This window comes from Anopheles merus, chromosome 3L (assembly GCF_017562075.2).
Source record: "Anopheles merus strain MAF chromosome 3L, AmerM5.1, whole genome shotgun sequence".
NCBI classification, from domain to species: domain Eukaryota; kingdom Metazoa; phylum Arthropoda; class Insecta; order Diptera; family Culicidae; genus Anopheles; species Anopheles merus.
Window position 1 is genome coordinate 31379280 of NC_054085.1, and position 25512 is coordinate 31404791.

A 25512-nucleotide genomic window follows, 5' to 3' on the forward strand; every position below is an offset into this window, starting at 1 on the left:
CATGGATACTACTGAACCTACTAGAATAAAAAAAAAACACCACCACGGAGAAGTCAGAAGGTTTGTTCCAAATAGGATCCCTCAATCGATCAAAAAACGTTTTATGGACAGACCATGGAGAAAATAATTAAAAACTTGAATGTGAAAAATATTCATTGGCAGCAATAATAGTAGAATAGTAAAACAACAGCTTTAGTGTAACCTTTAACTTTATTTTCACATCCTCGCGGCACGAGGACGCAGCACAGCGTGTGAAAGCGAAAACAGAAGAACAGTAATCGAAGTAATTATTAGATGTTGAGTAGTAGGGGTTGGTGTGTTTTAGTCCCTCCCGTACCTCCCGCTAATACACTCCCTGCGCCACCAGTTCCAGAAAAGGGGGCGCCCATAGTTCTAGCAACGAAGAGTTGGATTGGTTGAATGTTTATTGTCCTATATAAACAAATTGGTGAGTTCCTGCCTTTTTTTCCTTTATTAAAATTATATAATTCAAAAGTAATGCATTGTTAAATTGAGTTTGCTTGCTGTCCTGGTATTTCCTCGCTGCCAAATCGTTGAATCGACGCGCGTGTTGTTTGCATAATTCACTTTTTGTAGGCGCGGCCTGTGGTGGATACTGAGGACACTTCAGGGCCTTACACCTTACACCTAGCTGCCGACTCTGCAGGTTTGTTAATATTCGTTATCATTGTTATCGATGTCGTTTTGTCGGATTTCCACTCCCTATATTTCACAATTCTCTTCTTTTATTCCCTTCTTCTACTGTGCTTGTCATTTCAGAATTCTTTTCCATTTCTCTTTCCCATCCTGCCTCTCTGTGTGTTGTTTTTGTTTGTTACTCCAATTACTTACGCACTAAAAATAAGAAAAATAAATATGTCTCTCCAAACTATGTTCACATTATGTGTATTCGCTGTTATTAGCAGTTGTAGTAGTAGTAGTAGAAGTAGTAAGTTCGCTAACGTTCAGCGCTAACCAAAATTCCTACACACTGTGTGCACCCTAAGCGTTAAAGAAGTGCATTGTTCTGTGTTGTTTTAATACATGCTATTCTTTTTTTTCTCTATGCACCCTCCTCTTTCTTTTCCTCTCTCTCTCTCTCTCTCTCTTTCTCTTGGTGTGATAATACATGTGTATAAAGCATAACGGAAATGGTTTCTTTTCAAGAGCACCAGAACCGTCGTCTCGGACGCATCGACCACGACGCATGGGTCGCGGCTTGCAACAAAAAAAAACGATTACTTCTTTTGTGGTGCCATCAATCTTAATTTAGGCAAATTACAAAACCATGCAGAACCTATCCACCTGAAGCACTCTGTTGAAGCCTCACTGAAACTTGGTTATGAAACTAGCGATGAAAAAAAAACGAAGGAGAGAGTGGCGATGAATAGATGAAACATATGATCGTTGAAGATCCGGACGGTCGAATGAAATGACGGTTCTTCATGCAGAGACGTTAGTGCCAGGAAGAAACCACCAACGGGCTATAAATATGACACAAAGTAGGCTGGCGAACATGACAAACCAAGCGTCGTCATCGACACGGATGCTCTCATGCTCGGCAAAACAGGATGGTCGTCGACCGAGGCGCCATGGCAACCGTTTTCTGCATGTTCACAGACACACACACACACGAAAACACACACACTACTGGCTCGATACCTCATTGGCCTGCTGCTGCTGCTGTTGACTAGAGTTGGACGACGAGTGAGGAATTGACGTGTTCGAGCCGGATTGCTCCATACCGTTCGCGCTCAAACCGTTGCTGTTCGCCTTCCCGATCGAGCCGGAACTGGCGTTGGCGCTCCCGCTAGCACCGGCTTCCGCCTTTGCCTCCAGCACCGCGATGCAGGTGTTTATGCTTTTGATGGCCTCCTTCCGGGCGGACTTAATCTGCGGCTGATCCTCGGCATCGATCGAGTCCAGCTTCAGCAGGTTCTGCGTCAGCATCTCGTCCAGATAGATGTACGCCTTGTCCTTCTTCCCCTCCTTGCCGCCCTTGAACTGTTCCACCTGGTCGAAGATGGCGAGCACGTCTTTCTGTATCTTTTGTATTTTCGTAATCGGATCCTCTTTGGCCGACATCTTTGGGCGGCTGTCCGGTTGATCCTGTCCAGCGGCGGCCGCCGGGTGCTGCTGCGCATCCGCCTGCTGCTGTTGCGCCGCCGGTGGCTGCTGTTGCCGCGGTACTTGCTGCTGCGTGTTTGGTTTTGGTTGCTGTGGCTGGTGCTGCTGCTGCTGCTGCTGCGGCGGCGGATGCTGCGCGGTCGATGGTGAAGGCGTTTGTCTAGGAATTGACGTTCCGCGAGGCACATGGTTCGGCTGCTCGGACCACATGTCCGGGAAGGGCGACGTTCGCGTAGCACCGGGCGATGGCTCCCGCTTGAATCCCTGGTGGAAGCCGGGAAAGTTCGATCGCACTGGCATGTCGCGCACCGAGTCGAAGATCGTGCCGTGTTTGAAGAAATCGTTCCGGCTGGGCATGTCCATGCTGGGGCCGCCCTCGCCCATGCCAGTCGTCGGATGATGGTGCTGCGGCTGCGGCTGCTGCTGCTGGGACGGCTGTGACGGTTGCGATTCGGGCGTTTTATTGATCAGCGGCTCCGATCGACCTTCGACGAAAATCGGAATGTGCCGCACGGTCGGTTGCTGCTGTTGTGGTTGCTCTTGCTGTGACGACATTCTATGTCCGTTTTTTTTTACTTACGCGGCTGGAGATAGAGAGAGCAAGAGAGCGAGAGGGAGAGAGAAGAAAACAGTACGGGAGTAGTAGAAAGAAATAGGAATCACAGTACTGACACACACACACACAATTTGGGGAGGATGTTTCTCCCCTCTCCTCGAGGTCGTTCAATTTTACGCAAAACGGATTTAGGTCCCTTACCGTATTAGCTGTCTCGAAGTACGTACGATCCCTACAGTGTACCAGGCCTGTCTGGTTGCTTTGCTATTTATTTGTCACACACACACACACACTCTCGCACTCCTTCTTTTCTTCCGCAACCCCGCGCGACCAGGCGACGAAACGCCAATGCGGTTTGTTCTAGAACCTTGGCGAATTTTCCACACTCCACGTTTCAGCAGTACGGGCGCTGCGGCTCGCACGACCTATCTTCCAAGCGCTGGTTTTCACTGTCCCGCTGCACTTTGCCCACAGATAGCACGCACCAGAGTGGTTGAATAACGCGAAAATCAATTTTTTCGTTCCAGTTTTTCTCCACAGCTGCACACCACCAGAAAGCACAAAACCTGTCGTGTTTTCGATTGAAAGGCAAGGACGGGCGCGATTTTGACATCTTGCAGACTTTGACTTTTCGATGGGTGACATTTGCGCTCTAGACCCAAGGAGCAAAAGTTGCTTTCAGCTGAGGGTGCTTCTACACCACGGGATAGCTCAAGGCGGTTTTCTCAAAACCAAGTCGAATTTCTGGCGCACTTCTGATTAAACAACTTTCTAAGCAAAATATCAATCGATATTCAAAGGTTAGAGCTTTTTGTCGTTCATGTGCAATTTTTTGATGCGGCCGCGAGAAAGGTTTTTGTTCGCAGTTGACAAGCAGTTTTGACAAAGAAGGCAAATTTTCGCTCCACGCACGGGCTGCTTATCTGTGAAAAAAATAACAAATACCCCAAGCGTCACATATTAAGCTGATTAAAGATTAAATGACTGGAAAATCAAATACAGTTAGAGTTTAATAGTTGAACGCTTTTTAGTTGACATGCTTTTTAGATGAACGCTCAATAGTTGGCTGACAGTTCAATTCAAAAGTATGGAAAACCGGTTTTTGAAAAAATCACAAAAATCTCATGGCATTTCGAGAACAATTTCAGATTTTTTTTTGTATGGAAAAACGTGCACATATTCAATAGTTGGCAGGGAATCGAAGTTCTACCAGAGAGTTCGGACTGTATCCTTTAAAAAAACAAAAGCTCATAGTTTCACCGGTTTGCTCAATAGATGGCGTTTTATAACATATCATTATATAGCTGTCTTTTTCTTGCAATGTGTTTCGCCTTGCTTCATCTTATCATGGCCTATCCTTCTAACTTCAATCGTTACCGAATTCGAACGCGTTTGGGAAGGTGGTTGACGATGTGTAGTAGCTCCCTTTCTCGTGTAGTGTAATTGCACCATAATGATGGTTCGATGTCCCTGTTTTGACAGCTATCAAGTTTTTTTTATATAATTTTTTTATTTTTTATAGTATCAATACACAAAATTTACAATTGGAGAATCAACATATTGATTACATACAAAAACAAAGTAAACTAACAAAAATATGGTTTGTACTATTTTCACACATGTCCCCGTGTGCGACCACTGTGCTCTGTAAGCGAGCAGCAACTGTCAGTGCAGAAAGGGTGAATAATCGTGCTCTATTGTTTACCGCGGGAGTGTAGTGCAGTGAAAAATGAACAATTTTACCACACAAACCTATTGCCCGTCCGGTGTAATGCGTACCGGGCAGTGAACGATGGCCAGGGTGAACTGGCCGCAACATCATACCGCACCGCAACACAAAGGACACAAAGCCCTGCGCCCTGAACCAGCGCGACACCAGCCGCAGCAGCAGCAGCAGCAGCAGCACACCATCAAACGCGCACACCACTGGGGTTAAACAAGTGTCCGAAGCAAAAACGCACACAAAACCAACCGGAAGCGTATTGAGTGCATCTTTTCCGGCGTTCGGGTGAATCAAAACAAAGGTGAAAAGTGAAGTTTTGCAAAACAAACATAAAACCTCGAAAAAAAGTGCATCCCTCGTATCTCAGATTGTGCGTACCGCAACAAACGACCTTACGGGTGCGTAGGTGCGCTTTTTCCGTGCTCGTGTGTGTGTGTGTGTGTGTGTGTGTATAAGGCATCTAAACAGTGGGTGTATGCGTGTGTGTATATGTGCGCACTAGTTTGGCCGTGCGTCTTTTGCATTGTTAGCCGCAAAGGATCCACTGTGTTTGCAGGTGTGTAGATGTGCCCTCTTGCCGAGCGTCTGTGTGTAGCGCAAGGGCCACAACAACATGGTGAAGGAAATGCCGTCGAGCACGGTGGTGAACCGCGATGAAGAGTGTCTGAAGAAGTCGTTGATGGAGGTGGTGAAAAGGTAAGCAAAGGTTACGGTTCTAACAGCAGCAGCAGGAGGAGAAGGAGGAGAAGAAGGGACACTATACGATAGTTCGAAGGAGGGGGTGTACGTGAGCGTGTGTGTGTGTGTGGGTGAACGCATCGATTCCTTCGCCTTCTCCTGTGGTGTTGGTGCGCAGTGTGTGCGCAAACTAACTGCAAGGAACGTTTCTTTTCGCCGTTGTTTGGCTGCGGTTCTTCGTTTTCGCAGTGTTGGGTGTTGGTGGGGTTGGTCATTCGATTTGGCCCTTACCCGTGTTCTAATGCGGTTTGGAGCCATTTTATTTTGGCTACTCACACCACCGCCGAGGGGGCCGTCCAGGAATAAACACTTATTATTCAACATCAACAATGTACGCAAGCAGCTGCCGCGAAGGCGAACTAATCGGCGCCTCCGGAGGCAAACAACAAAGCAATCCGGTGGGGGTTTAGGGGTTTATTTATTTATTTATTTATTTCATATATAAACCGACGGACCATCATGTCTAATCGGCAACCTTATAATTAAATTAAGGAGCATATAAATAAACATCTAGTTATAAGCAAACATTACATGTGACGTAGACGCAATTTCTCCTTGAACGTGGAAGTAGACATACTAAAATCGAACAAATCTAACACTTCATTGAACTCGAGGGACATACGTATAATAGGGTGTCCCTGGCTATGGTTGTTGCGGGTACGCGTAACACGGAGATGGAAATTGGATCTAAGAATCCGACAGGGAGCGAACAAATTGATGCTGGCTAGTAATGCCGGGGAATCGATCTCTCCGTTAAGGAGCCGAAATATGAAAAGGCATTGGGCGTTTTTACGTCGAGAGCAGAGTGGTTCAAGTCCGAGAAGCAGACACCGCTGATGGTAGGTGAGCAGTTGTCAAGCCTGGGGGCCGCGCCTGGTTACTTGGAAACAATGTAACGCCAATAGAACGCAATTTCACTGCTCACTGTGATGAATGTGCGGGGTGGCGAGCGAGAGACAGAGAAAAACAGACGACAGTTGTGTTTGTTGTTTCTTTATGTTTTGTATTGGAAGGAAACGGTTTTCGCTGTACGAGTTCGAGGACGAACGGAGCGTTTGTTGAAACCAATTATTAAAACCGCGTTGCCTTCACCGCCTTATCAATAGATTTTCTTTACAGTGTTTTCACGCGGTTTGCTGTAAGATTTGTTTGGAAAGTAAGGATTCGTTTTCGTTCACTGTTCAAGAGATTGCATTGTAAGCTAATCGATGATTTATGGCGGTATAGAAGAGAAGAACAAAGGAACAATTGGTTATTCATCGCAATCTTTGTTGTTTTTTTTCGCGCTGACTTCCTTGCGCAGTGAGCAAACACACCGCGTAACGAAAAATCCTTCCAGTTTTTTTTCGAAATAGTCACTGAAGGTGTGAAATATATACCTTTTAACAATAGGTTCTTCTATTGTTTCTTTTTAGTATTCTATTTAACAATTATTTTATTTTAAAAACACATTTTCGAGCATCTCCATAAGGATGATTTAAATTTTGTTTAAAACAAATATTAGATCGCATTCTAACAAGATCGATCGTGCATCCTACATAGGGATCGTATCCCTCAATTCAAAAAATTATTAAAAATTAATTTGTGTAAAAAAATCCTCATTTGCTATTCATTTTAAATTATTAAAGATAATAAAGATATAAATACCTAAGATGAAAAAAAGAAATACTAATGAAAATAATCAAAATCACACTTTTGACATTCTGATGGGTGTTTTTTTTTTGCATAATTGTTTAAATTAAATCGACTGATTTTATTTACTATTTATTTTTGATATTTTACTTTCACTTTTTATCTGCTAACATGATAATCAAAATGTTGATGCATTTTTTTAATAGTTCAAGGCTACAAATCAAATCACGATAGAGTATGTGTTTGTGCATATTAATCTAATGATCGATTTAGACAGCTCCCGTTCAGTCAAAATGTAATACAAGGGAAACTTATCAAGTAAATAAAAAAATAAACAACGTTACTTTTCCTTTTTTTTGGGATCGATTAAACAATCTCTACTCTTCTGCCCCTTTGTAGGTATCATACTAACAAAAGAAACATTAGAGCTCCTTTTGTGTTGTTTGTTTGTTGTTTTTTTTTTTTGCTCACTATTGTCCCTTTGTTCTGTTCAGCTTCTTCAACACGTGCACCGCATGTCCCGCGCGCTCTGGTAGTTGTAGTCTCGGTAGTCTCGAGGGTGGTGGTGGTATGCTCACCGTGTAATTCGGCACCGGCGTTTTTCGCGGCGGAACATTGCAACATGCCGCCGGCAAACGTCCGCACACACCCCCTGTCCCGTTCGCCGCTTGATGGTGCGCTCGCGATCGTAGTAGTGTGCAAACGTCTGCGCGTCTCTTGCGTGTATGGCACCGGCCGCCACCACCATTGACCTTGCAGAAGCCCATTTTTCTGCTGCGATCGACAGAAACCGAAACGGATGGTGAGGCGGCGGTGGTGATGGAAGCAGAAAGATGATGGGCTTTGTAAAGCGAACGATCGCCGCCGCCGCCGCCGCCGCCGCCGCCGCCGCTGCGCTTGCTGTTCATTGTGTATGTGAAGAGGAGGCGCGCGCGAAGCGTGTTTGCGCTGTGTGCGCAAAGCCGGTTGTATGCGCCGGGCCGTTCTAATGATGGTGTGGCGCGCATTGGGGAGACGAATGGGACGCGTTGTTTGCGGGGCAGGCACAACGAGAGAATATGGGTGCACATTTAGCAGAGCAGAGCTTTGTTTCGTATTCCGTGGGCCATTGCACAGAACTCGTGCGGGTGTGTGCGTGTTTGTGTGTTGTGGATGAGTAACACTGGGAGAGTGGGGTTTTCCTATTACTGTGAATGTATGCGCTCTATTCGAAACAATGCGCACATGCGTAGGTTTTTATCGCACAGAAACGGAAGTGGGAATTTCAAATCGGTCTGAGGTTGAGGAAACCAAAAGCAAACGAAATTTATTTGATGAATTACATTATAACCCATAAGTTCTACGTAATTATTTTGGAAATATTAGGGCCCAAAAACGCAAAGCGTTTAATTAGAATTGTTCAAACAACGAAATGAATCTGCAATCTGATCTAATAATAGATTTTTAAGTATGTTATGATATTTTATTCTGAATTGATGCGTTGGTTCCTAGAACAAAAAAAACATGATTAAATTCTATTAACAATAGTGATGGGTAAAGGGGGCAAATATCCGGAGCCGACTCTGATCCAACTCCAATAATTTTGGAACCTACTCTGGAAGCTAGGTCCGCCCAGCATTATCCGGTGTCGTTGGGATTCATCTGGAACCGTCCGGAATTGCCCGGAGTCCTCCGGAATCGCCGGAGTCGCAGTCGTAGAAAGACGTCCGAAGTCACCCGGAGACGTCCAGAATCGGCCGGAGATCGGAGACGACTCCAAATGACTCCGATTCCAGTCGACTTCGACCGACTCTGGACGACTCCGACTCCGAACGACTCCGACTCTGAACAATACCTGACGACTCCGGACGACTTCGAACGACTCCAAACGACTCCGACTCCGGATGACTCCGAACGACTCCGATTTCGGATGACTTTGAACGACCCCGGACGACTTCGGACGACTTCGGTCGACTCCGAACAACTTCGGATGACTCCGAACAACTCCGAACGACTCCGAACGACTCCAGACGACTCCGGACGACTCCGGACGAATCCGGACGACTCTGAATGACTCCGGACTACTCCGGACGACTCCAACTCCTGATTATTAAATATGAAATGCTATTTTTCAATGGAGATCGGTCGTAGAATCAGTGAATCAAATTATTGCCCCAATAATCTCCGGTTATGGTTTATCAGAAGTTTCTCAATTGAACAATAATGGTTACTTACATGTTTTTAACCACAATTACATGGTTCTTTTCCTTTCCCTCATTGCAGTGACTCAAGCAACCTGTGTCGGTTATGCTTATCGAAGGAGCAAAAACTAACCCGCGCCTTTTCGGACGAACGAGGAATAGATGATGCATTGCTGAAGAAAATCTTCGACTGCACAACAGTGAAGGTATAAATGATAATCATAGTGCAATAAAATCGATCAGATACTAATGGTTCTTATCCCATCCTGCCGCAGGTTAAACTGAAGAGCGTTTTTCCCTCCGCCATCTGTGCGGTGTGCGATCTGAAGCTGAACGAGTTTTACAAATTTCGTGAAAAATGCATCGAAAACGACATCTTTCTGCACAATCTACTGGACGACCGGGTGGCGGCCGCAACGGAGGTGGACCAATCGGTCCCGACCGTCGAAAAGCAGCCGAAGCAACACCACAACCGAACATCATCGAAGGGCGGAAGCGGTGGGAGTGGAAGTGGTGGAACTCACGTGAAAGAGTTTCAAACCGAGCAGCAGGCGGCAACGTCGACCACCTCCATCCCCGAGGCACAGAAGCGCAACAATAGCGAAATGATGGCGATAGCGTTGAACCAACTGTCCTCGTTCGGGTTGCGACCGCTGCAGGAGCTGATGGTGGAACGAAACGGTACCGAGCGGCATGCCTTGGTGGACGACGACCGTTCCTCCGCACGCCTACCGACTAACAGTGGCGGTAATGTCGTTTCATCGTCCTCCTGTGCTCCTTCGCAAGCACACGACTCGACGGTGCCTCCGCCACTCATCTCCTCGCTAGACTTAGTGGAACAGACGAAGCGTCAGCTCGAGCAGCAGGAACGTACGTTCGCACTGGCAACGCTGGAAATGGCCGGATTGCAGGCACTGCACCGCACGGGGACGGAGGGTGGTAGTGTAGGGGGAAGCGGTGGTGCCGGTGCTGGAAGTACCAGTGGTGGCAAGTTTGAGTGTACCGTGTGCCGTCGAATGTTCCGCAACGCGTACACGCTCCGGCGCCACACGAACCTGCACACCGAGACGAACCTGTTCCCGTGCGAGTACTGCGGCAAGAAGTTTAACGATCGCTCGAACTGGAAAATCCACCAGCGGACGCACACCGGCGACAATCTGTACACCTGTCTCGTCTGCCTGAAAACGTTCATCTCGCCCTCGACGCTCAAGTACCATCGGCGATCGCACCGGCGGCTCGAGTCGTTCGACTGTCGGCTGTGTCCGGGCACGTTCGCCAACTACGATTTGCTGGAGGAGCACGCCCGCAACATGCACCAGGACATGCAGGACATGCAGCCGGAAGAGCCGATGATTGATGCGGCCAGCTTCGTGAAGATTGAGCTGGAGGATGGCGAACTGTCGAGCTCGATGGCGGGGGGTGATGTGGGCACCACGACAACCGCCCGCCTACAGCATGGCAACGAGGAGGAGGAGGAGGAAGAGGAAGAAGAACGGGAGGGTCAGGAGACTCGCGAACGAAGGCAACCGGTCGACAGTAGTGGGGTGGAGGAGCTGCACCTGGCGGAGCTTTATCAAACGCAGCAGCAAGTGTTGGAGCTGTTGGAAAAGCAGCTGCAAGGAGGGCATGTAACGGTCGAGCCGAGAATCGGGGCAATGGCAGCGAATGGTGGGGGGATGGGCGAGCAAACGATGCACGAGGGAGGGATGGCAGTGAAGCGGGAAATGCTGGTGGAGCATCAGCAACAGTACCAGCAGCAGCGGCAGCATGAGGTGGATGTTAAGGAAGAGCCGCTCGACGATTCGATGGAGATCGACCCGAGCGAGCTGCTGCAGCAAGCGATGGAGGAAGCGGGCGATGGCAACGAGGATAGTGAAGGGGGCGATAAGCAGGTGAGGAAAGAGGACGGAATTTCTAAGTGAACGTGAGTGAACCGAGTCGTTCATTGATGTGAACGTTAATGTGATTTCGGTGCATTCGCTCTTCGCAAACAGCAATACCTGTAAAGCCTGTGAATCGGTAGAACTACAGATTAATCCGTTTGTCCTTACGGTTCTGGTTCATTTAACACTCCTCTAATTCATAAATTATGTATAATTCAAGATTTATAGAGATTGAGTTTCTTATTATTCTTTTTCTTGGTGTAACACTGTATTAACTCTTTCTTACGGGAAATTAACTGGGCAAATCCAATAAGAATCTCCATGGAACCTGCCCAAACTTTAATTCTGATAGGAAAGAGTCAAGGAAGTGTCCCACAAGTATAAGAACCCTTGGAAAACACTAAGCATAAGAACAATTAGTAACGACCTCTGTTGTTAATTTAACCTAACCTTAACTAATTCAACAAACCATTTTTTACGAATTATATTTATGAAACCAAATATCGGAATATTAATTGCCCTTTTTATCATTATTTCCAGTTTTCTTCATCCTCCAGTGACGATTCATCCTCCCCTTCCACGATGATTCTGTTTCGGTGCGACTATTGTATGAAAATATTCCACTTTCTGGACGAGCTGAACGCTCACATGCTTCTGCACAATGGCGCAAAGAAAGGTAACGCTGCCACCGGACCTATAATGCTCGGTACGGCGGCTGCCTCCAACACACCCGGGCCCGTGCCCACAACGCCATCTTCCAAGCCAATGCCCCTACTAACGTTGGTACGACCAGAAAGTTCCATCCCACTGTTGGCGAATGGTTACGCGACAAAGGCTGAATCGAAATCACCGCGTAGTAAACCAAAACGGCGGCGTGCAACAACCATCACCGTTGCACCAGAGGAGCAGACGAAATCGATACCCGATGCAGTAAGTGACAGTTTGTTGCCCCCGGTGCCAGCGCCACCACCCGAGCACGTTTGCTCCAAGTGCCCGAAGATGTTCCGCACCGAGGAGCTGAAGCGTGTGCACGAGGCAACGCACGCAGACGACGAGCAGGCGCACAAGGTGCGCAGCTGCCGCATCTGCAACAAGCTGTTCAAGTGTGAGCTAAACCTGCTGGCGCACATGCGAAAGCATTCGCTCTCGATACACCAGACCGGGCTGGCTGGGGAAGGGGCGGAATCCGGTGCCGGCGATAGCAGTGGCAACGATGAGTCCTGTTCCTCTTCCTCGAACGTTGGCGGCGGTGGTGTTCTAACAGCCGTAACGTCCCACGAGCTCACTGCTGCACAGAATCATCAGCACTTCTCCCCGGACGAGAGCGATGAGGGTGAGTCGCCGCCGGGTGCGCCACCGTCCGATGCCGCTTGCCCCGAGAGCGGTGAACCGGCGGGAGAGGGAACTGATTCGGCCTCGCTTGCCGTGCTTTCGCGCAGCGCCTTCCGGAAGTGTGAAATCTGTGCCATCACGTTCAAGGATACGGTCGCGCTGGACCAACACATGCTGTGCCATTTCGAGCGCAAGGAGGCGATCGCGTTCGTGCCGCAGACGGACCGCCCTTTCCAGTGTACCGAGTGTCACAAGAGCTTCAAGCGAAAGGACTACCTGCTCATTCACATCCGCACGCACACGGGCGAGCGGCGGTACAAGTGTGATCTCTGCTCGAGCGCGTTCGTGCACCCGTCGAACCTGATCACGCACCGGAAGCTCCACTCGAACGAACGGCCCTACCAGTGTACGCTCTGCGGGGCCACGTTTAAGCTGTTCGCGGGGCTTAAGATACACCGGCGACGGTGCGAGCAGAAGCTACCGAAGGGTGGATCGCAGGAAAATGCCACCGGTACAGCGGTGCTGTCGTTCGGGCCGGATACGGCCGAGCTGCATGACAGTGGGACGACAGCAGAGCAGCTATTATCCGCTGGCGGTGTGCATTATCCATTCTAAATGGAAAATGTGCAACAAAAAAGCCGGTTCGGGTGGGTACTGGCAGTTAGTAAGGAGTGAGGCAATCATCGAAAGATTTCGTACCGCGTACGGGAATGAAACATTCCCGGGTAGTAATGTCTGAATTAAGAACAAAACGGCAACGAACTGGTCTATGCACACTATTTCAATTTGCCATATATTGTACGTTGCAATTCACTGCAACACACACACACACACACACACACTCTCTCTCTAGATTGTGTTTATATTGTGCCGTACGTTTATCATTTGTCATACAGACAGAATCTTACTTTCTTATAAAGAGATGTTTAGGCATTATGAAAATAGTGTATGTAGGCTACTATATTGATATAAAAGTGTTCCACGATATGGGAATACTACTCGATACTCTAATTAAGGCCAATTGTTAGGAAGGATCACAAACAACATATATCTTAAAGCCTGTGATTATAATGGCGCAACCCGAGTGAGCGAACAATGGCACACTAGCTGAACAAATTCTCATGCAAGTTTTGTGATTTTTTGCCCCAAAAATAATCAATCCACTTGCTCTAGCAGTAAAAGATTCCTTCTTTGCTACTTACGATCGCACACACCGATCCGCATTGTCTGCGGCGGCTGATTTGGGCGATGGATTAAGTATTAACCAGGCACACAAGGCGGTTTTTGCAAAACTGAAACGATACTGGAATCGCCAACACTCGTTCCTATATTCAAAACACTACGAAAGTCTACTTAGTCCGATCGGATGGAACACATGTTAGTAGGAAATAGGATAAAACATTTAAAAAAACATATATAAAAGCTATCGGGTAAGACTATTCCTAAGTGAAGCAGAACCGAAAGGTTCTGAGCAAACAGAAACACAGCGGATGTGTGTGAAAATGATTTTTTCTTATCATTTTGTAATTATTTTTTCTAACAACAAAAAAAACCCCTCCCTTTTGTGAGGCTTATTTAGAGTATCACACATTTCTTCCTTTACTGTGGTGTAACAACACACCAGCAGAAGTGATCTTTCGTTTTTCTCTCGCTCGCCTGCCTTGTGTGCTCGCAGCCCCACACGTTTGCAAATGTTCAACATTTCAGGCGCAATATAGTGAAAGCTAAGTCTACACACAAAGCCTTTTAAAGGGTGCATTTTAGTTACGTTAGCTCTTCCTTTTTATTAAAGTTTAGGTGCGTGACACTGCGCCAAGTTTGCGGTTTAGTTTTCTCTAGTCCTTTAAGAGTGGACACATTTCATTTTAAGCTTTTTTTTAAATATCTTTTTAAACGCTCCAGTTCTTGCTAACTGATGTTTTATTGTCTGCTTGTAAAGAGTTTATAAAATCAGTGATTTTTTTTAAGTCGCCCTTAAGTTTCATCCATTTTTAGGATTACGAGAGCAGAATAGACGGTAGATTAAATTGTAACAAAATGGAAGCGAACACTTGCATTAGACGTTAAGTGTATAGTAATTAAAGAAGGATAAAGAGAGTCAGTTTCAGTGAAGGTAACATAGTATGGTAAATATCCTGCTGGGAAAAAATATTCTGTGTACGTCGAAGCGACTACCACTGTCTGGAATGCGGAGAAGAACAATCTACTTACCTAAAGTGTGTACTAAAGCTATCGTGAATCTAATCTAGAAAGGCCATAGCAATGATGAGAATCGAATAAATCTATATAAATTTTAGTCCCATTTGCATATTTCAGTGTTGTGGTCCGAACGGATCCGTGGTACAGTCGTCAACTCGAACGACTCAATAACATGCCCGTCATGGGTTCAAACCTAGAATGGGGACCGTCCTCCCGTAGCAAGGACTGGCTATTATCCGGCTGGGTCGAACTGAATATAAAGTCTCGAAAGCCTGTATACGCCGGCATGTCCGCGTAGGACGGTTAAGGCAAAAAGAAGAAGAGCAGAAGCACGTCCGAACAAACAATAATCGCGGGAAATTATTCCAATTTTACAGTAATTTAAATTTAAATTTTAAAGTAACACAAAAACCCGTTTTGCGCCGTGTACACTCTGCTTCACGGTGCGGTGTGTAACGTACATTCGTAACGCACCGTAACGCACGTCACAGCTGTCAACTGCAACTGTTTACAAATGCAATCTCGCACACGAAGGAAGAAGAACCACAGACACACACGCACACAAGGAAATCACAATCGTTTGTTGTTTTTTTGTGACGGTCGGAGTCATCTCGTGCGTGTGTGTGTGTGTGTTGCGTATTGTTTGCCGATTGTCCCTTGTTCCCTTCGGTCCCTTATTGCTTCCTGTCAATATGCCGACCAGTTTCGTGAATGGTGCCGCTGGTTCTGCTTCACAGTCAGGGACGCATATTGCGCAACCGCGTAAGCTCGCCCGAAGTGTGCGATGAACCAAAACACGACGACGACGACGACGACAACGGCTATCAAGAGGGAAATCACCGTTCGACGCTTTTCCAATACGACGTAGGAAGGCCAGTGCGAGTTCAGTTCCCAGTGAGGAATCACAACGCACGACGCAGTTTCAAGTGCAGAAGACTGAACGTGCAAGAAACAAAAAAGCAGTAGAGCGAGAGACAATCCCTCTCAGCCATTCTAATTACCCACAGTCTTTCGAAGGTGCCAAAAAAAAAAAGTACAAAGGAAAGTGAAAGGAACACACACGCACAGGTGGTGGATTGAGAAAACCCCGTAAGAAGAGATGAACACACTTCCGGTTCCGTTCGGTGGTCGCGTGTGAACGTCAGGGAAAACGATAGTACGCCCTTGGAAGGCCTTTTGTCGTACACAGGGGTCGGTGTCCGTTCGGTCCGGAATCCCAGTGCAACGGTGGACCCCCAGCGGCGAGCCTTCACAATGTCGGCCGGTTCCGGTGGGCTTGGTGGGACGGCCTCGGCCCTGCTCAAATCGCCCCAGACTGCCCTCCAGCTGCTGCTGGAAGAGATCAACTTTCAGCGGACGAAGGAGATGCGCCAGCTGCTAAAGGACGGTAAGTTGTCCCATGCGCCCTCCATCATCCCTGTCTTTCCCATCCCCTTCGTGGGGGAAAGGTATGAAAATTCCAATTAAAACCAACCCCCCCAATTGGGACCATCATCTCGTTCAGGGAGTAAAGGGGCCATGCTGTGAATTATCGATTTTTCCAACAACCGAACCGTCACAGCCAGCACACACCACACGTCGAGTTGATGAGTTCATTCGACGATAATAGGCGAATATGCGCACTGCTCCTTGTTGTGTGCTCCTTGGATTGGGCGCTTCACCCCTCGCTCACACACACACAAACGTACGGTTGCTAAGGATCGGAATGCCTGGTCCGTCCACCCCGTCCATCCCAAATGTCACGTCGTGGTGTTTTTGCTTTTTGCATAACTAACCGTCCCCGACAGAAGCAACGGTGGTATGTGTGCACCGGCTTTCTTGCCTTGCTCCTCTCGAAGGATCGATTTCTTGGATTCCATTGGAATTTTACCGATCAACCTGCCATGCCATGCGTCCCGGGCGTCCGGCAGTGAGCCTCGCGCAGAATCTCATTAACGCGAATGCGAAAAGCATTGCCAGTTTGTCTTGAATATCATTATCTAAATGCTTCCGCTTGTTAGCATCAGCTTGGTTATTGGCATTTGGCTACTGCTGTTGATGATTCATGGGACCGGGGAATTTCGGTGCCGGTTGAGGATAGCAGCGCACCCTTTGATTGGGGATTTTCTTTGCTCGGGACTAGTAAAACGAATACGCCGATGCAAACGTCGTTCCGTTTTGCGATATATTTATTGTAAGAAGACCGTGTGCACTGCAAACTGCAGTGACTCATGGTCATGCTGCAAGCGTGATTGAAGGGAGCAGCAAGCAGTTGGATCGATTCGCTGCAACAAAAACTCACAAAGGCCATACTGGTGCTTGTCCATCTTAACCAACCAGACGTAACATTTCCGTCGTGTGGGCAGAGATGTGGCATGTCTTTCCTTCCAATGGCAGAGATAAAAGCAAAAGCGTGCCGTGCAGATTTCACTGACAATTGTGCACATACACACACACACACACACGCGATAACCTTCCCCCAGGCACTGGACTGCGGGTTTGCCTGGACCTGTGTTTGTTTGGTGCATTGTTGAGATGCATCATCATCGTCATCATCATCAGCATGCGTACCCCCACAAGTAGCTGCGGCTCCTTTTTGGCTTATCAATGCGCGATAGTGTTGGTCGTACGTATCTCAACCGTAGTAGTAGCGCGATTGCTGGCGGGAAGAGCTATTAATCATTGCCTACTGCAAGACGGACAGACAGACCGACAGCGTAGCACCCCCTGTTGTTGTATCCCGAATAGATGAAGATTCTTGCTTTATGTGTTCAGCGCGTTCAGCTATTTTATTTTCATCCAAGTAGCTGGAGCAAGCAAGCCGCGTTTGCGGGCCTGTTCAGCTATTTCCGTCTCGTACTGTCGCAGTTATCTCGCACGAAATATTGTTTTGTATTTTCGCACAATAAATGCGTATCAGTTATGGGATGGCTCGGATGACGGGGTGACCTTTAACCTTTTGCCGGTTTGCTGCGTCAGTGTGCAGTCCTTTGCTGGATTGCCTTTTCCAGCGGTGGTTGCGTCACTGAAGAAGAGTTTCTTAGTGTTGGGAATGCAATGTTCGCTTTATGGTACTTGTGTAAACAATGTAGTTAATAGAATATTAGAAATTATACAATTGGAAAAGAAGTGTACAACAGCAAAGGTGTGTATTTTAATAACACACAATGTGTATTAAATAATGTCCTTCTATGTGGGGACGGTCCATATGAGGCTTGTGAACACACGATGGTCATGTTGTTAAGTTGTTCGAGCTGACATATCACGGAAGCGCCGCATTGAATAATTTTGTTTAAATTAATTCAGTAAGACCAACAATACATCAGTATCAATTGCTAGTTGCAATCAGATTTAGTTTTATGTATACGCAAGATTCAAATATGATTCCTATTAAGAATTGGTCAATTCCCTTTCAATATAATTGAAAGCCGTATAATAGTGTCCAATGTTGTCCTTGTGTTATCAAAGAAGATTCCGTAACGGAAAATCAACCACAGACACGACACATACCATCGTTTCATTGACTTCAAAGCTGCATATGACAGGATAGCCTGGGTAAAACTGTACGACGCTATGTGCTCTTTTGGCATCTCGGTTAAACTCATTAGGCTAATTAGAATGACTATGACCATCGTCACTTGCCAAGTGAAGGTGGATACAAGCCTATCAGGGCCTATCACCAAAGGTCTGCGCCAGGAGGACGGGCTTACCTGTCTCCTATTACACCTGGCGCTAGAGAGGGCCATCCATGACTCGAGAGTGGAGACTTCGGGAACCATCTTCTATAATTCAACCCAGATCCTGGCATACGCTGATGATATAGACATCATTGGTCTGCGGCTTTCCTATTGCAGATAAAAGAGGCAAAGACCAGACTGTTGGTCAGCAGCCCTACCAATAACTAATCCAAACCTACGTAGGCGTGACGTACAGATAGGTGAATTCACTTTTGAAGTCGACCCAGAATTCACCTATCTCGGGTCAAAGGTTAGCAACGACAATAGCATGGTAGCTGAGTTGCGCGCAAGGATGCTGGCCTCCAACCGGTCCTTCTACAGCCGTAGAAATCAATTCACCTCGAAGAACCTATCGCGACGGACGAAGCTGGAACTATATAGCACCTATATAGTATGGGTACCCACACACGCCTCTGAGACATGGACATTGTCCAAATATGACGAAATCCTCTTGGCCGCGTTCGAGACGAAGATGCTCAAAAGGATCCTTGGCCCCGTATGTGTGCAAGGACAATGGAGGAGCCGTTAGAATGACGAGCTATACGAGATGTACGGCAACCTCATCTGTCGTGCAGCGTATCAAGCTAGCCAGGCTCCGGTGGGCCGTAAAGTCTTTTGTGGCCATCCACAAGGACAGAGGAGACGTGGTAGGCCCAAATTTAGGAGGCAGGATGGCGTGGAAGCGTCCACCATTTAGGCCGAGTATAACGGATTGGCAGACGAAGGCACGAGACCTTGAGCGGTTTCGGACATTCCTGAGGTAGGCCAAGACATCTTTAAAAAAAAACCATCTTCATAAGTCATCTTCTGTCGATTCTGAAGAGGTTGACCATAGTTTGGACCCCTGATCATTTGATTTTGGAAGACCATTCTAGATCAATGTGCTTTACAAACTCATGAAGTAAAGTGTTCGTCAGTCAAGTATTCATTGAAAATGGCTGTAGAAGTCAGGAAGACTTGGACATAAAAAAAACCTGAAGAAGTTGTGAAAATCCTAACATCGCTCGACCTTCTCAACTATCATCCTTCTAACTCTACAACTCTAATCTTCTCTTCCTCCTTCCCAGACGGTGGTTTCGTCGTCCTGCAGGGTACGACCTACTGGACCGACCTGTTCGTGCGCCACTTTCTCTTCCAGTCCGAGCCGGAGCACAGCATCGACTGTGACGATCTGCTGTTCTTCGTGCGCAAAAAGCACATCAAGGGCTCGTCGCGTGCGATGCCCCGGTACGAGACGGAGATCGAGGTGTTTCGGAAGGATTCGCGCAAGCTGCCGATCGGCGACCCGGACGTCGACTGGGAGGAAACCGTCTACCTAAACCTGGTGATCCACCAGTTCAACTACACGCTCACGCTCGCCATCTGCACGCGCACGTCGCCGAAGGAGCTGCAGGTGCTGCGGCGCCACTCGCAGAAGGTGTACGCGTCGCCGAGCCGCCGAAAGATGGACACCAAGGGCGATAGTGAGGAGATCACCTATCCGCACATCTGCTTCATGGTGGACAACTTCGACGAGGTGTTCCACGACATACTGGTGCGCGACGGCGAGATGGTGTGCGTCGAGCTGGTGGCGACCGATCGGGACGGCAGCGTGCAGGGCGTCATCTTTCTCGGCTCGATACGGTACGACGCGCTCAAGAAGGTGTACGATGCGCGGGTAAGGTTTAAGGGGGGAGTTCTCACGATCAATCAGCAGTTGAGAATTGTAATCCCTTTCTTTCACTCCATTTCAGCAATCCAGCCTCGGCTCGAAGGTAGCACAACGAATGTCGTTCGGTTTGTTCAGCTCCGGCGGCCCTCAGACACGCTGCGAGTTTGTGCGCATGAAGGGTCCGCAGGGCAAGGGGCACGCCGAGATGGCCGTCACGAAACCGAAAGGATCGGGTGTAGAAACGCCTACCAGCGAGCCCGGGTAGGTCAGAAGGAGATGTACTGGAGCCCGATTCAAACACGCCCACTAATCCTAACCACATGTGCACATGCACCTTTTTTAGGTTCTGTGCCACCGACATGTGGGACTCGGAGTGGGAGGAAGACTGCGAGGAGTACTACAACTATCGGCATCAGCGCCGGCTCAGCGACCCAAGCGCCAACCTGAACAACTTCAGCCGTTACGGCTGGCGCACGAAGAATGCGACCGATCCGGGCGGCTCCGCGTACGGCGGCTCGAAGGCACGCTCGGAAAACGAAGGGCTGGACTGTCTGGCGAACGAGGTGTCCGAAATCGAGGCCGGTGATTTGCGCGACGGTAAGCCACGAACTTACTAGTCTTTTGGTCTTGGTGCTCTCTCTCTCTTTTTCACTCTCGCTTCACGATCATGTAACGCTTTTGTTGTGCGCGCAAATGGGGTTCGATGTGTGACAGGTTTTCTTTTCTTTTATGTCGTGGTTTATGTCTTGTGTTAATCTAAACGATTCTTGGATTTGTAACAAGGATAGCAAACACTCTCAAATTTCTGAAAATTTAAAAATGGATTCAAATTCCTATCTGCAACTCAGCTCAGTTGCAAGCCCAAGAATCGCATTCGCATCAAAAAAAAATCGTCATCATCTGCTCTTTTTCACTTCATAAACCATCAGTCCCTCTGTGTCCATGTATGCATGCAGCATGTGTTTTTTGTTTTTGTTTCTAATCGTCTCTTCGGCCAATTCAACCAACGTCTCTCACCAACGTCTATCGCTTATAAGCCGTGTCGTGTCTCGTGCTAGCCACCAAATCAAAGTAATGTCAAATAATTAAAGTGTCGCTACAAGAGAATGATGGGCCCCGTGTGCACACATGTGTACCGTGTACAGTATTGCTGGCTGGCGCTTGACGCTTTACATTACATTAATCTTTACTAACCCGGTAGGGAAGCAGGACGATCGCTTAACCTCAAAATTTTGGGAGCAAAAATTCAAAATGCCAATAGAAGAAAAAACCAAACAAAACGATCCTTTCCCAGGGCTCCTTCCCGTTCTTCTTTGCGCCCTTCCTTTTGTGGTGGTTCCCTTTTCCTTCTGTTTTGTTTGTGCGTGTGTGTGTCAATACATTCACTCCACCTTTCCCTGCTCTCTCCCCTCTCATCCAACACCTCATCCCGCTCCTTTTCTAAGAGTAGTGTGCCCTTGTCGCTATAAGAAACCGAAAAAAAAGAATTAACACACCAAACCCTAGTTGCGTTTGTATGCCCGTGTGTAGTGCAGCATCATTGGAAGCCACCAGCGGGGGACGGGGGACAGAACGGAAAGAGCGGGAGACAACACTCCGGCCTTTTTCCCCGTCCCGTTGATCCATCGCTTGGTGTGCTTCCTCTTCCTTGAACATATCCTTTTACAAAAAAAAAAACTACCGTACTATTACATCCTTGTTCGTTTTGTCTTATAATTTTTCTCTCTTTCTCTCTCTCTCTCTCTCTCTCTATTTATCTCTCTCTTTTATACACCAACGCACACACACACAAACACACAACCACACGTACAATGTACTTCCCTTTGCGGCGCGCATTTTTCGTTCGGAACAATTTCGGCCCTGTCCACCAACAAAAAAAAAACGAATAAAATCAAACCAAATCCCAGATCGTCCTGCTTCCTCGTCCGCCAGCATCGTGGACACGTCGCCGGTACAGCAGGGTGGCAGCAGCAAATCGCCCACCGCCGGCAACGGCACGGCGCGGCACCGTGCCGACCCATTAGAGGGTCCTCCCTGCGTCCCGAGCGACAAGCTGGCCGCCTCCTCCTCGAGGACGGCGGGCTGTTGCAGTTGCTTCGGCCGGCCGGGGCGCAAGCGCTGGTCCACCGATGCCGATTCCGTCCAGATGTCGGAGGTGTACGCACCGTGTCCGGCGTGCGGCGGCGGGGAAGCCGACCGGGACGAGGAGGCCGAAACCGGCCGCACCGCGTCGGAACGGAAGCGGCTGGAGTCGCTGGAGCTGCACGATTCGCCCGCCTGTCTGGCGACGGTGTCGAAGGGCCGATCGCCGCTGATGAAGCATCGCAACGTGCTGATCGTGGAGAGTGAGCTGGAGTTTGCCGGCGGTGCGAAGGTGCTCACTGGCCCACAGCCCAGCACAGCCAACGATAAGGGAACGGCGGTCAAGAAGAAACCCGCGGCCGACGCGCTCGGCACGGTGAGGCGGCGGGAGAATGGTTCCAAAGCCAGCCAGAGCCCAAAAAAGCGGCTCAGTACGCCCGTGTTTCGATCGAAGCGCAGCAACAGCAGCACGGAGACAGCCGACCCGGCGAGCGGCAGCAAATCGGCCAACGGCAAGGCGAAGGCGTCGAACGCGATCAACAACAACACCGGCATCCATCGACGGTCGGCCCCACCGTCCACCGCAACGGAGGCGACCGAGGCGACGGAAGAGTACGAGATGGCAGACGACGCCGTGTCGCTGAACGGTGGCGACTTGACAGCGGCGAACGGCGAACCCTCCACGGCCGCGGCACCGATCGACCCGAAGCAGCGGATCCGGGTGAATGGGCGGGAAGAGTTCCCGGCCGAGCGGAACAACCGTGCGGCGAACGGGAATGGCAATCAGGCGGGCGGTGAGAAGCTAGCTACGACGGTGGCAAACATTAAGGAGCATCGCGAACGACGAACCTCCACGAATACTGTTCGATCTTCGGCGGGTGGTAATGGAGCGGCTCCCGGGAACGGCAGCGGTCGCTTTTCGCTCATCTACCGGCGAAGCAAGTCGTCCTCGGCGTCGCCACCGGTCGTAGCCGGTAAAAGGGAGGACAAAAAGGGAAAGCATTCTGGGGTGCTCAGCTCCGAAGCGGGGCGTAAAAAGAGTCCACCGGTGCTGGGAGTGGAGGGCAAAAAGGAAGCTGAAGTCGGTCCGGTGCCAGCTGCAGAGCGGGAAGCGAAGCCGGAAAAGCCGCCCGAGAAAGAGGAAACGGATCTTTCGACGGGGGCCGTGATCGATGGGGACATAAATGGCAATCCGGACGAGACGACCGCGCCGACGACGACGACGACGGATGCGAAAACCGAATCGACCGATGGGCAAGAAACGACCGAAGAGAGCGAGCTCAGCAATCGTGCCATCTGGGCGGCACTGAAAGAGCTGCGGGCGAAGAAGGAGTGCTCCACGCTGCCGAAGGTGAAGAAACCGAGCTACAACAGTTTTTACGTGCGGCCAACAATTCTCACCGGTGACGCCGCTGGACGGGACGGGGCGACGGGACCGGACGGAGCGGCCGTAACGCCACCCGCCGGCGTCAATACGATCCCCAGTCGCCGTACGCCCGACGGCACGAACATCTACTACCTGTGCGACTACCATCCGAGGCGGCATCAGCATCACCATGGCGATAAAGGTTGGCGTTTTTGCAGGGCGCATGCTCCGTGTCCGTGTGCTTCTGTCGTTTGTTTGTCACTTTGTGTGCTTTGTGTTGAAACGTTTTAAGAAATAGAAGAGAAGAGGAGTTACTGACAGGATTTAGTAACGCATTTTTTCTTCCTTCTCCGCTTGCTATACTTCCAGAGCTCGACGACGGTGCGTACAACCCGCTGTGGACGACTAAAGGGTTTACGCAAACGTTTCACTTCTGGAAGGAGAACCGCCGCCAGCAGTCGACGCCACTGAACGCCTTCCTCACGTACGTCACGCTGCCGTGGTGGAGCATAGCGAAAGGTAAGGGGCAGATTTTTAAGGCGATAAGGAAGATACTTAGTGATGGGAGAAATGAATTTTCCTGTAATCGAATCGGGATAGTAATCGATTTTGGAATTGGTTCCGGACTCGGCTCAGGAATTGGTTCCGGACGCGGCTCAGGTATTGGTCCCAGAGTCGGCTCGGGAATTGGTTCCGTAGTCGGCTCTATAATTGGTTCCGGAAACGGCTCCAGAATTGGTTCCGGAATCGGTTCCAGAATTGGTTCCGGAATCGGCTTCGGAGTTGGTTCCGGAATCGGCTCCGGAGTTGGTTCCGGAAACGGCTCCAGAATTGGTTCCGGAATCGGTTCCAGAATTGGTTCCGGAATCGGTTCCAGAATTGGTTCCGGAATCGGCTTCGGAGTTGGTTCCGGAATCGGCTCCGGAGTTGGTTCCGGAAACGGCTCCAGAATTGGTTCCGGAATCGGTTCCAGAATTGGTGCCGGAATCGTCTCCGGAATCAAAATCGGCTTCGGAATTGGAATTGATTCCGGATTTCGCTCAGGAATCGGAATCGGCTCCATAATTGGTTCCGGAATTGGTTTCGGTTCTATTTCTGGAGTCAATCTTGATTCTGTTACCGAAGCAAATTGCGATTACTAAGATGATTCCGGAGCCGATTCCGATCACGAAATCGATTCCGGAATTGATTCCGAACACGGAATCGCCATCCGGTAGGTCCGATTCCGAGCTCCCACCCCTGCAAGAGACGTGATTACTGATACGCTTGTGTTTGTTTGTTTTTAGATCTTCTGGACCACCGGGAGCAACCGATACTAACGTTTTAAGGGACGCCCCGAACCGAAGCATGGTTCCATACCAACAGGACCTCAATTATCCCCTACTACTACTGCTGGCTCTCGTCGACTCTTGTGGGGCTCAGCATAAAGCCAGACGGCACAATCGCACCGAAAAAAGAAGGCTTTTTATCCATTTATTTCGATATACCAGCGACAGAAAGAGCGTATTTTAAATTCAATCGATCACTTGATCCTAGTCTAGTCAGTTCTGGGGCGTTCTGGCCGCACAGGCCAACAGCAGCATTCCGTTTGGTGGGAACACATTTTGTGATAGTAACGCATTCTTTCCTTTCCCAACTCTTATCTCGTCCCCTCAGAGCTGTTGTCAGCTCCGGAGCTCACTGTGGGCATCTGGCAGCCTTTATCCACGTTGAGCAGTGCAACAACCAAACTGGAGGGCGTTTAGCTATAGGATATAAGGGAGAGACAGGGAGTAGCGATGGGGCCGCATCTTTAGCATCTTCGAATCTCAAGGAATCTTTGCAATTTCTCACACTTACGTACTTGCATTTGAATGTAAAAATCATTTTGTTTCGTTTTCGTACCGTAAGCATTGCGTCGTTTAGGTTTAATGGCGCGTGGAATTGTATTCTGGTAAATAAGTCGTCGTTTCGTAAGGGTTTGGTGAGTGGCGAAAATAAAAAAAATAGTGGGTGTTGTCATTAAGATTGATTTGGTTGATTTCTGAAGGGTTAGATTGAGAGTGTGATTAAAAAAAGGAAGGATTATTGAATGGAACGACTCGTGGAAGGCGCTCACGTGTATTGAACAGCGATACAGCGAACAAAGTATAAATATAAAAACATTTGCAAAAAAAAAATAACGTGTATCACATTTCCAAACAATATTTTCTCAAAATTCCCACACCTCATCGATCCTCATCGATTCCGTCAGACAAACATTTTTCCAGAAATAATCGCTCCGTTCCCTTCATTCTTCCCTTCTTCTTCCCGTTCGGTTTGCTGATAAACCGAGCAAGCGCACCGGA

At 48.6% G+C, this 25512-nt stretch overlaps 3 protein-coding genes across 4 annotated transcripts; 2 read left to right on the plus strand and 1 right to left on the minus strand.

The window, feature by feature from the left end:
* Window positions 1–191: 191 nt before the first annotated feature.
* Window positions 192–3307, minus strand: LOC121599700 (BAG domain-containing protein Samui). Its single transcript, XM_041927718.1, has 2 exons — window positions 2885–3307; window positions 192–2711 (listed from the first exon to the last, which is right to left on the minus strand). Exon 2 carries the CDS (start codon window positions 2680–2682, stop codon window positions 1648–1650), a length of 1035 nt encoding a protein of 344 aa, XP_041783652.1. The 5' UTR covers window positions 2683–2711; window positions 2885–3307; the 3' UTR covers window positions 192–1647.
* Window positions 3308–4328: 1021 nt separating this feature from the next.
* Window positions 4329–14727, plus strand: LOC121599366 (zinc finger protein 574-like). The gene is made up of 4 exons (XM_041927104.1): window positions 4329–5102; window positions 9039–9162; window positions 9232–10848; window positions 11380–14727. Exons 1-4 carry the CDS (start codon window positions 5020–5022, stop codon window positions 12784–12786), a joined length of 3231 nt encoding a protein of 1076 aa, XP_041783038.1. The 5' UTR covers window positions 4329–5019; the 3' UTR covers window positions 12787–14727.
* Window positions 14728–14885: 158 nt separating this feature from the next.
* Window positions 14886–25192, plus strand: LOC121599367 (uncharacterized protein KIAA0930 homolog). Of its 2 annotated transcripts, XM_041927106.1 has the most exons (7): window positions 14886–15757; window positions 19154–19743; window positions 19820–19998; window positions 20081–20334; window positions 21645–23387; window positions 23555–23704; window positions 24472–25192. In XM_041927106.1, the coding sequence occupies exons 1-7, from the start codon at window positions 15625–15627 to the stop codon at window positions 24510–24512; spliced, it is 3090 nt and encodes a 1029-aa protein (XP_041783040.1). In that variant the 5' UTR covers window positions 14886–15624; the 3' UTR covers window positions 24513–25192. The 2 variants fall into 2 exon arrangements, with proteins under 2 accessions (XP_041783040.1, XP_041783041.1); XM_041927107.1 differs by lacking the exon at window positions 21645–23387 and having other exon boundaries at window positions 14895–15757.
* The last annotated feature ends 320 nt before the right edge of the window (window positions 25193–25512 follow it).

Bases quoted from the DNA above. Each gene is read 5' to 3' on its own strand.
- LOC121599366 (XM_041927104.1), top strand. From the start codon at position 5,020: ATGGTGAAGGAAATGCCGTCGAGCACGGTGGTGAACCGCGATGAAGAG. The intron at 5,103-9,038 runs GTAAGCAAAGGT...CCCTCATTGCAG, and splicing joins TTGATGGAGGTGGTGAAAAG to TGACTCAAGCAACCTGTGTC. The intron at 10,849-11,379 runs GTGAGGAAAGAG...CATTATTTCCAG, and splicing joins GTGAAGGGGGCGATAAGCAG to TTTTCTTCATCCTCCAGTGA.
- LOC121599367 (XM_041927106.1), top strand. From the start codon at position 15,625: ATGTCGGCCGGTTCCGGTGGGCTTGGTGGGACGGCCTCGGCCCTGCTC. The intron at 15,758-19,153 runs GTAAGTTGTCCC...CCTCCTTCCCAG, and splicing joins GCGCCAGCTGCTAAAGGACG to ACGGTGGTTTCGTCGTCCTG. The intron at 19,744-19,819 runs GTAAGGTTTAAG...ACTCCATTTCAG, and splicing joins AGAAGGTGTACGATGCGCGG to CAATCCAGCCTCGGCTCGAA.
- LOC121599700 (XM_041927718.1), bottom strand. From the start codon at position 2,682: ATGTCGTCACAGCAAGAGCAACCACAACAGCAGCAACCGACCGTGCGG.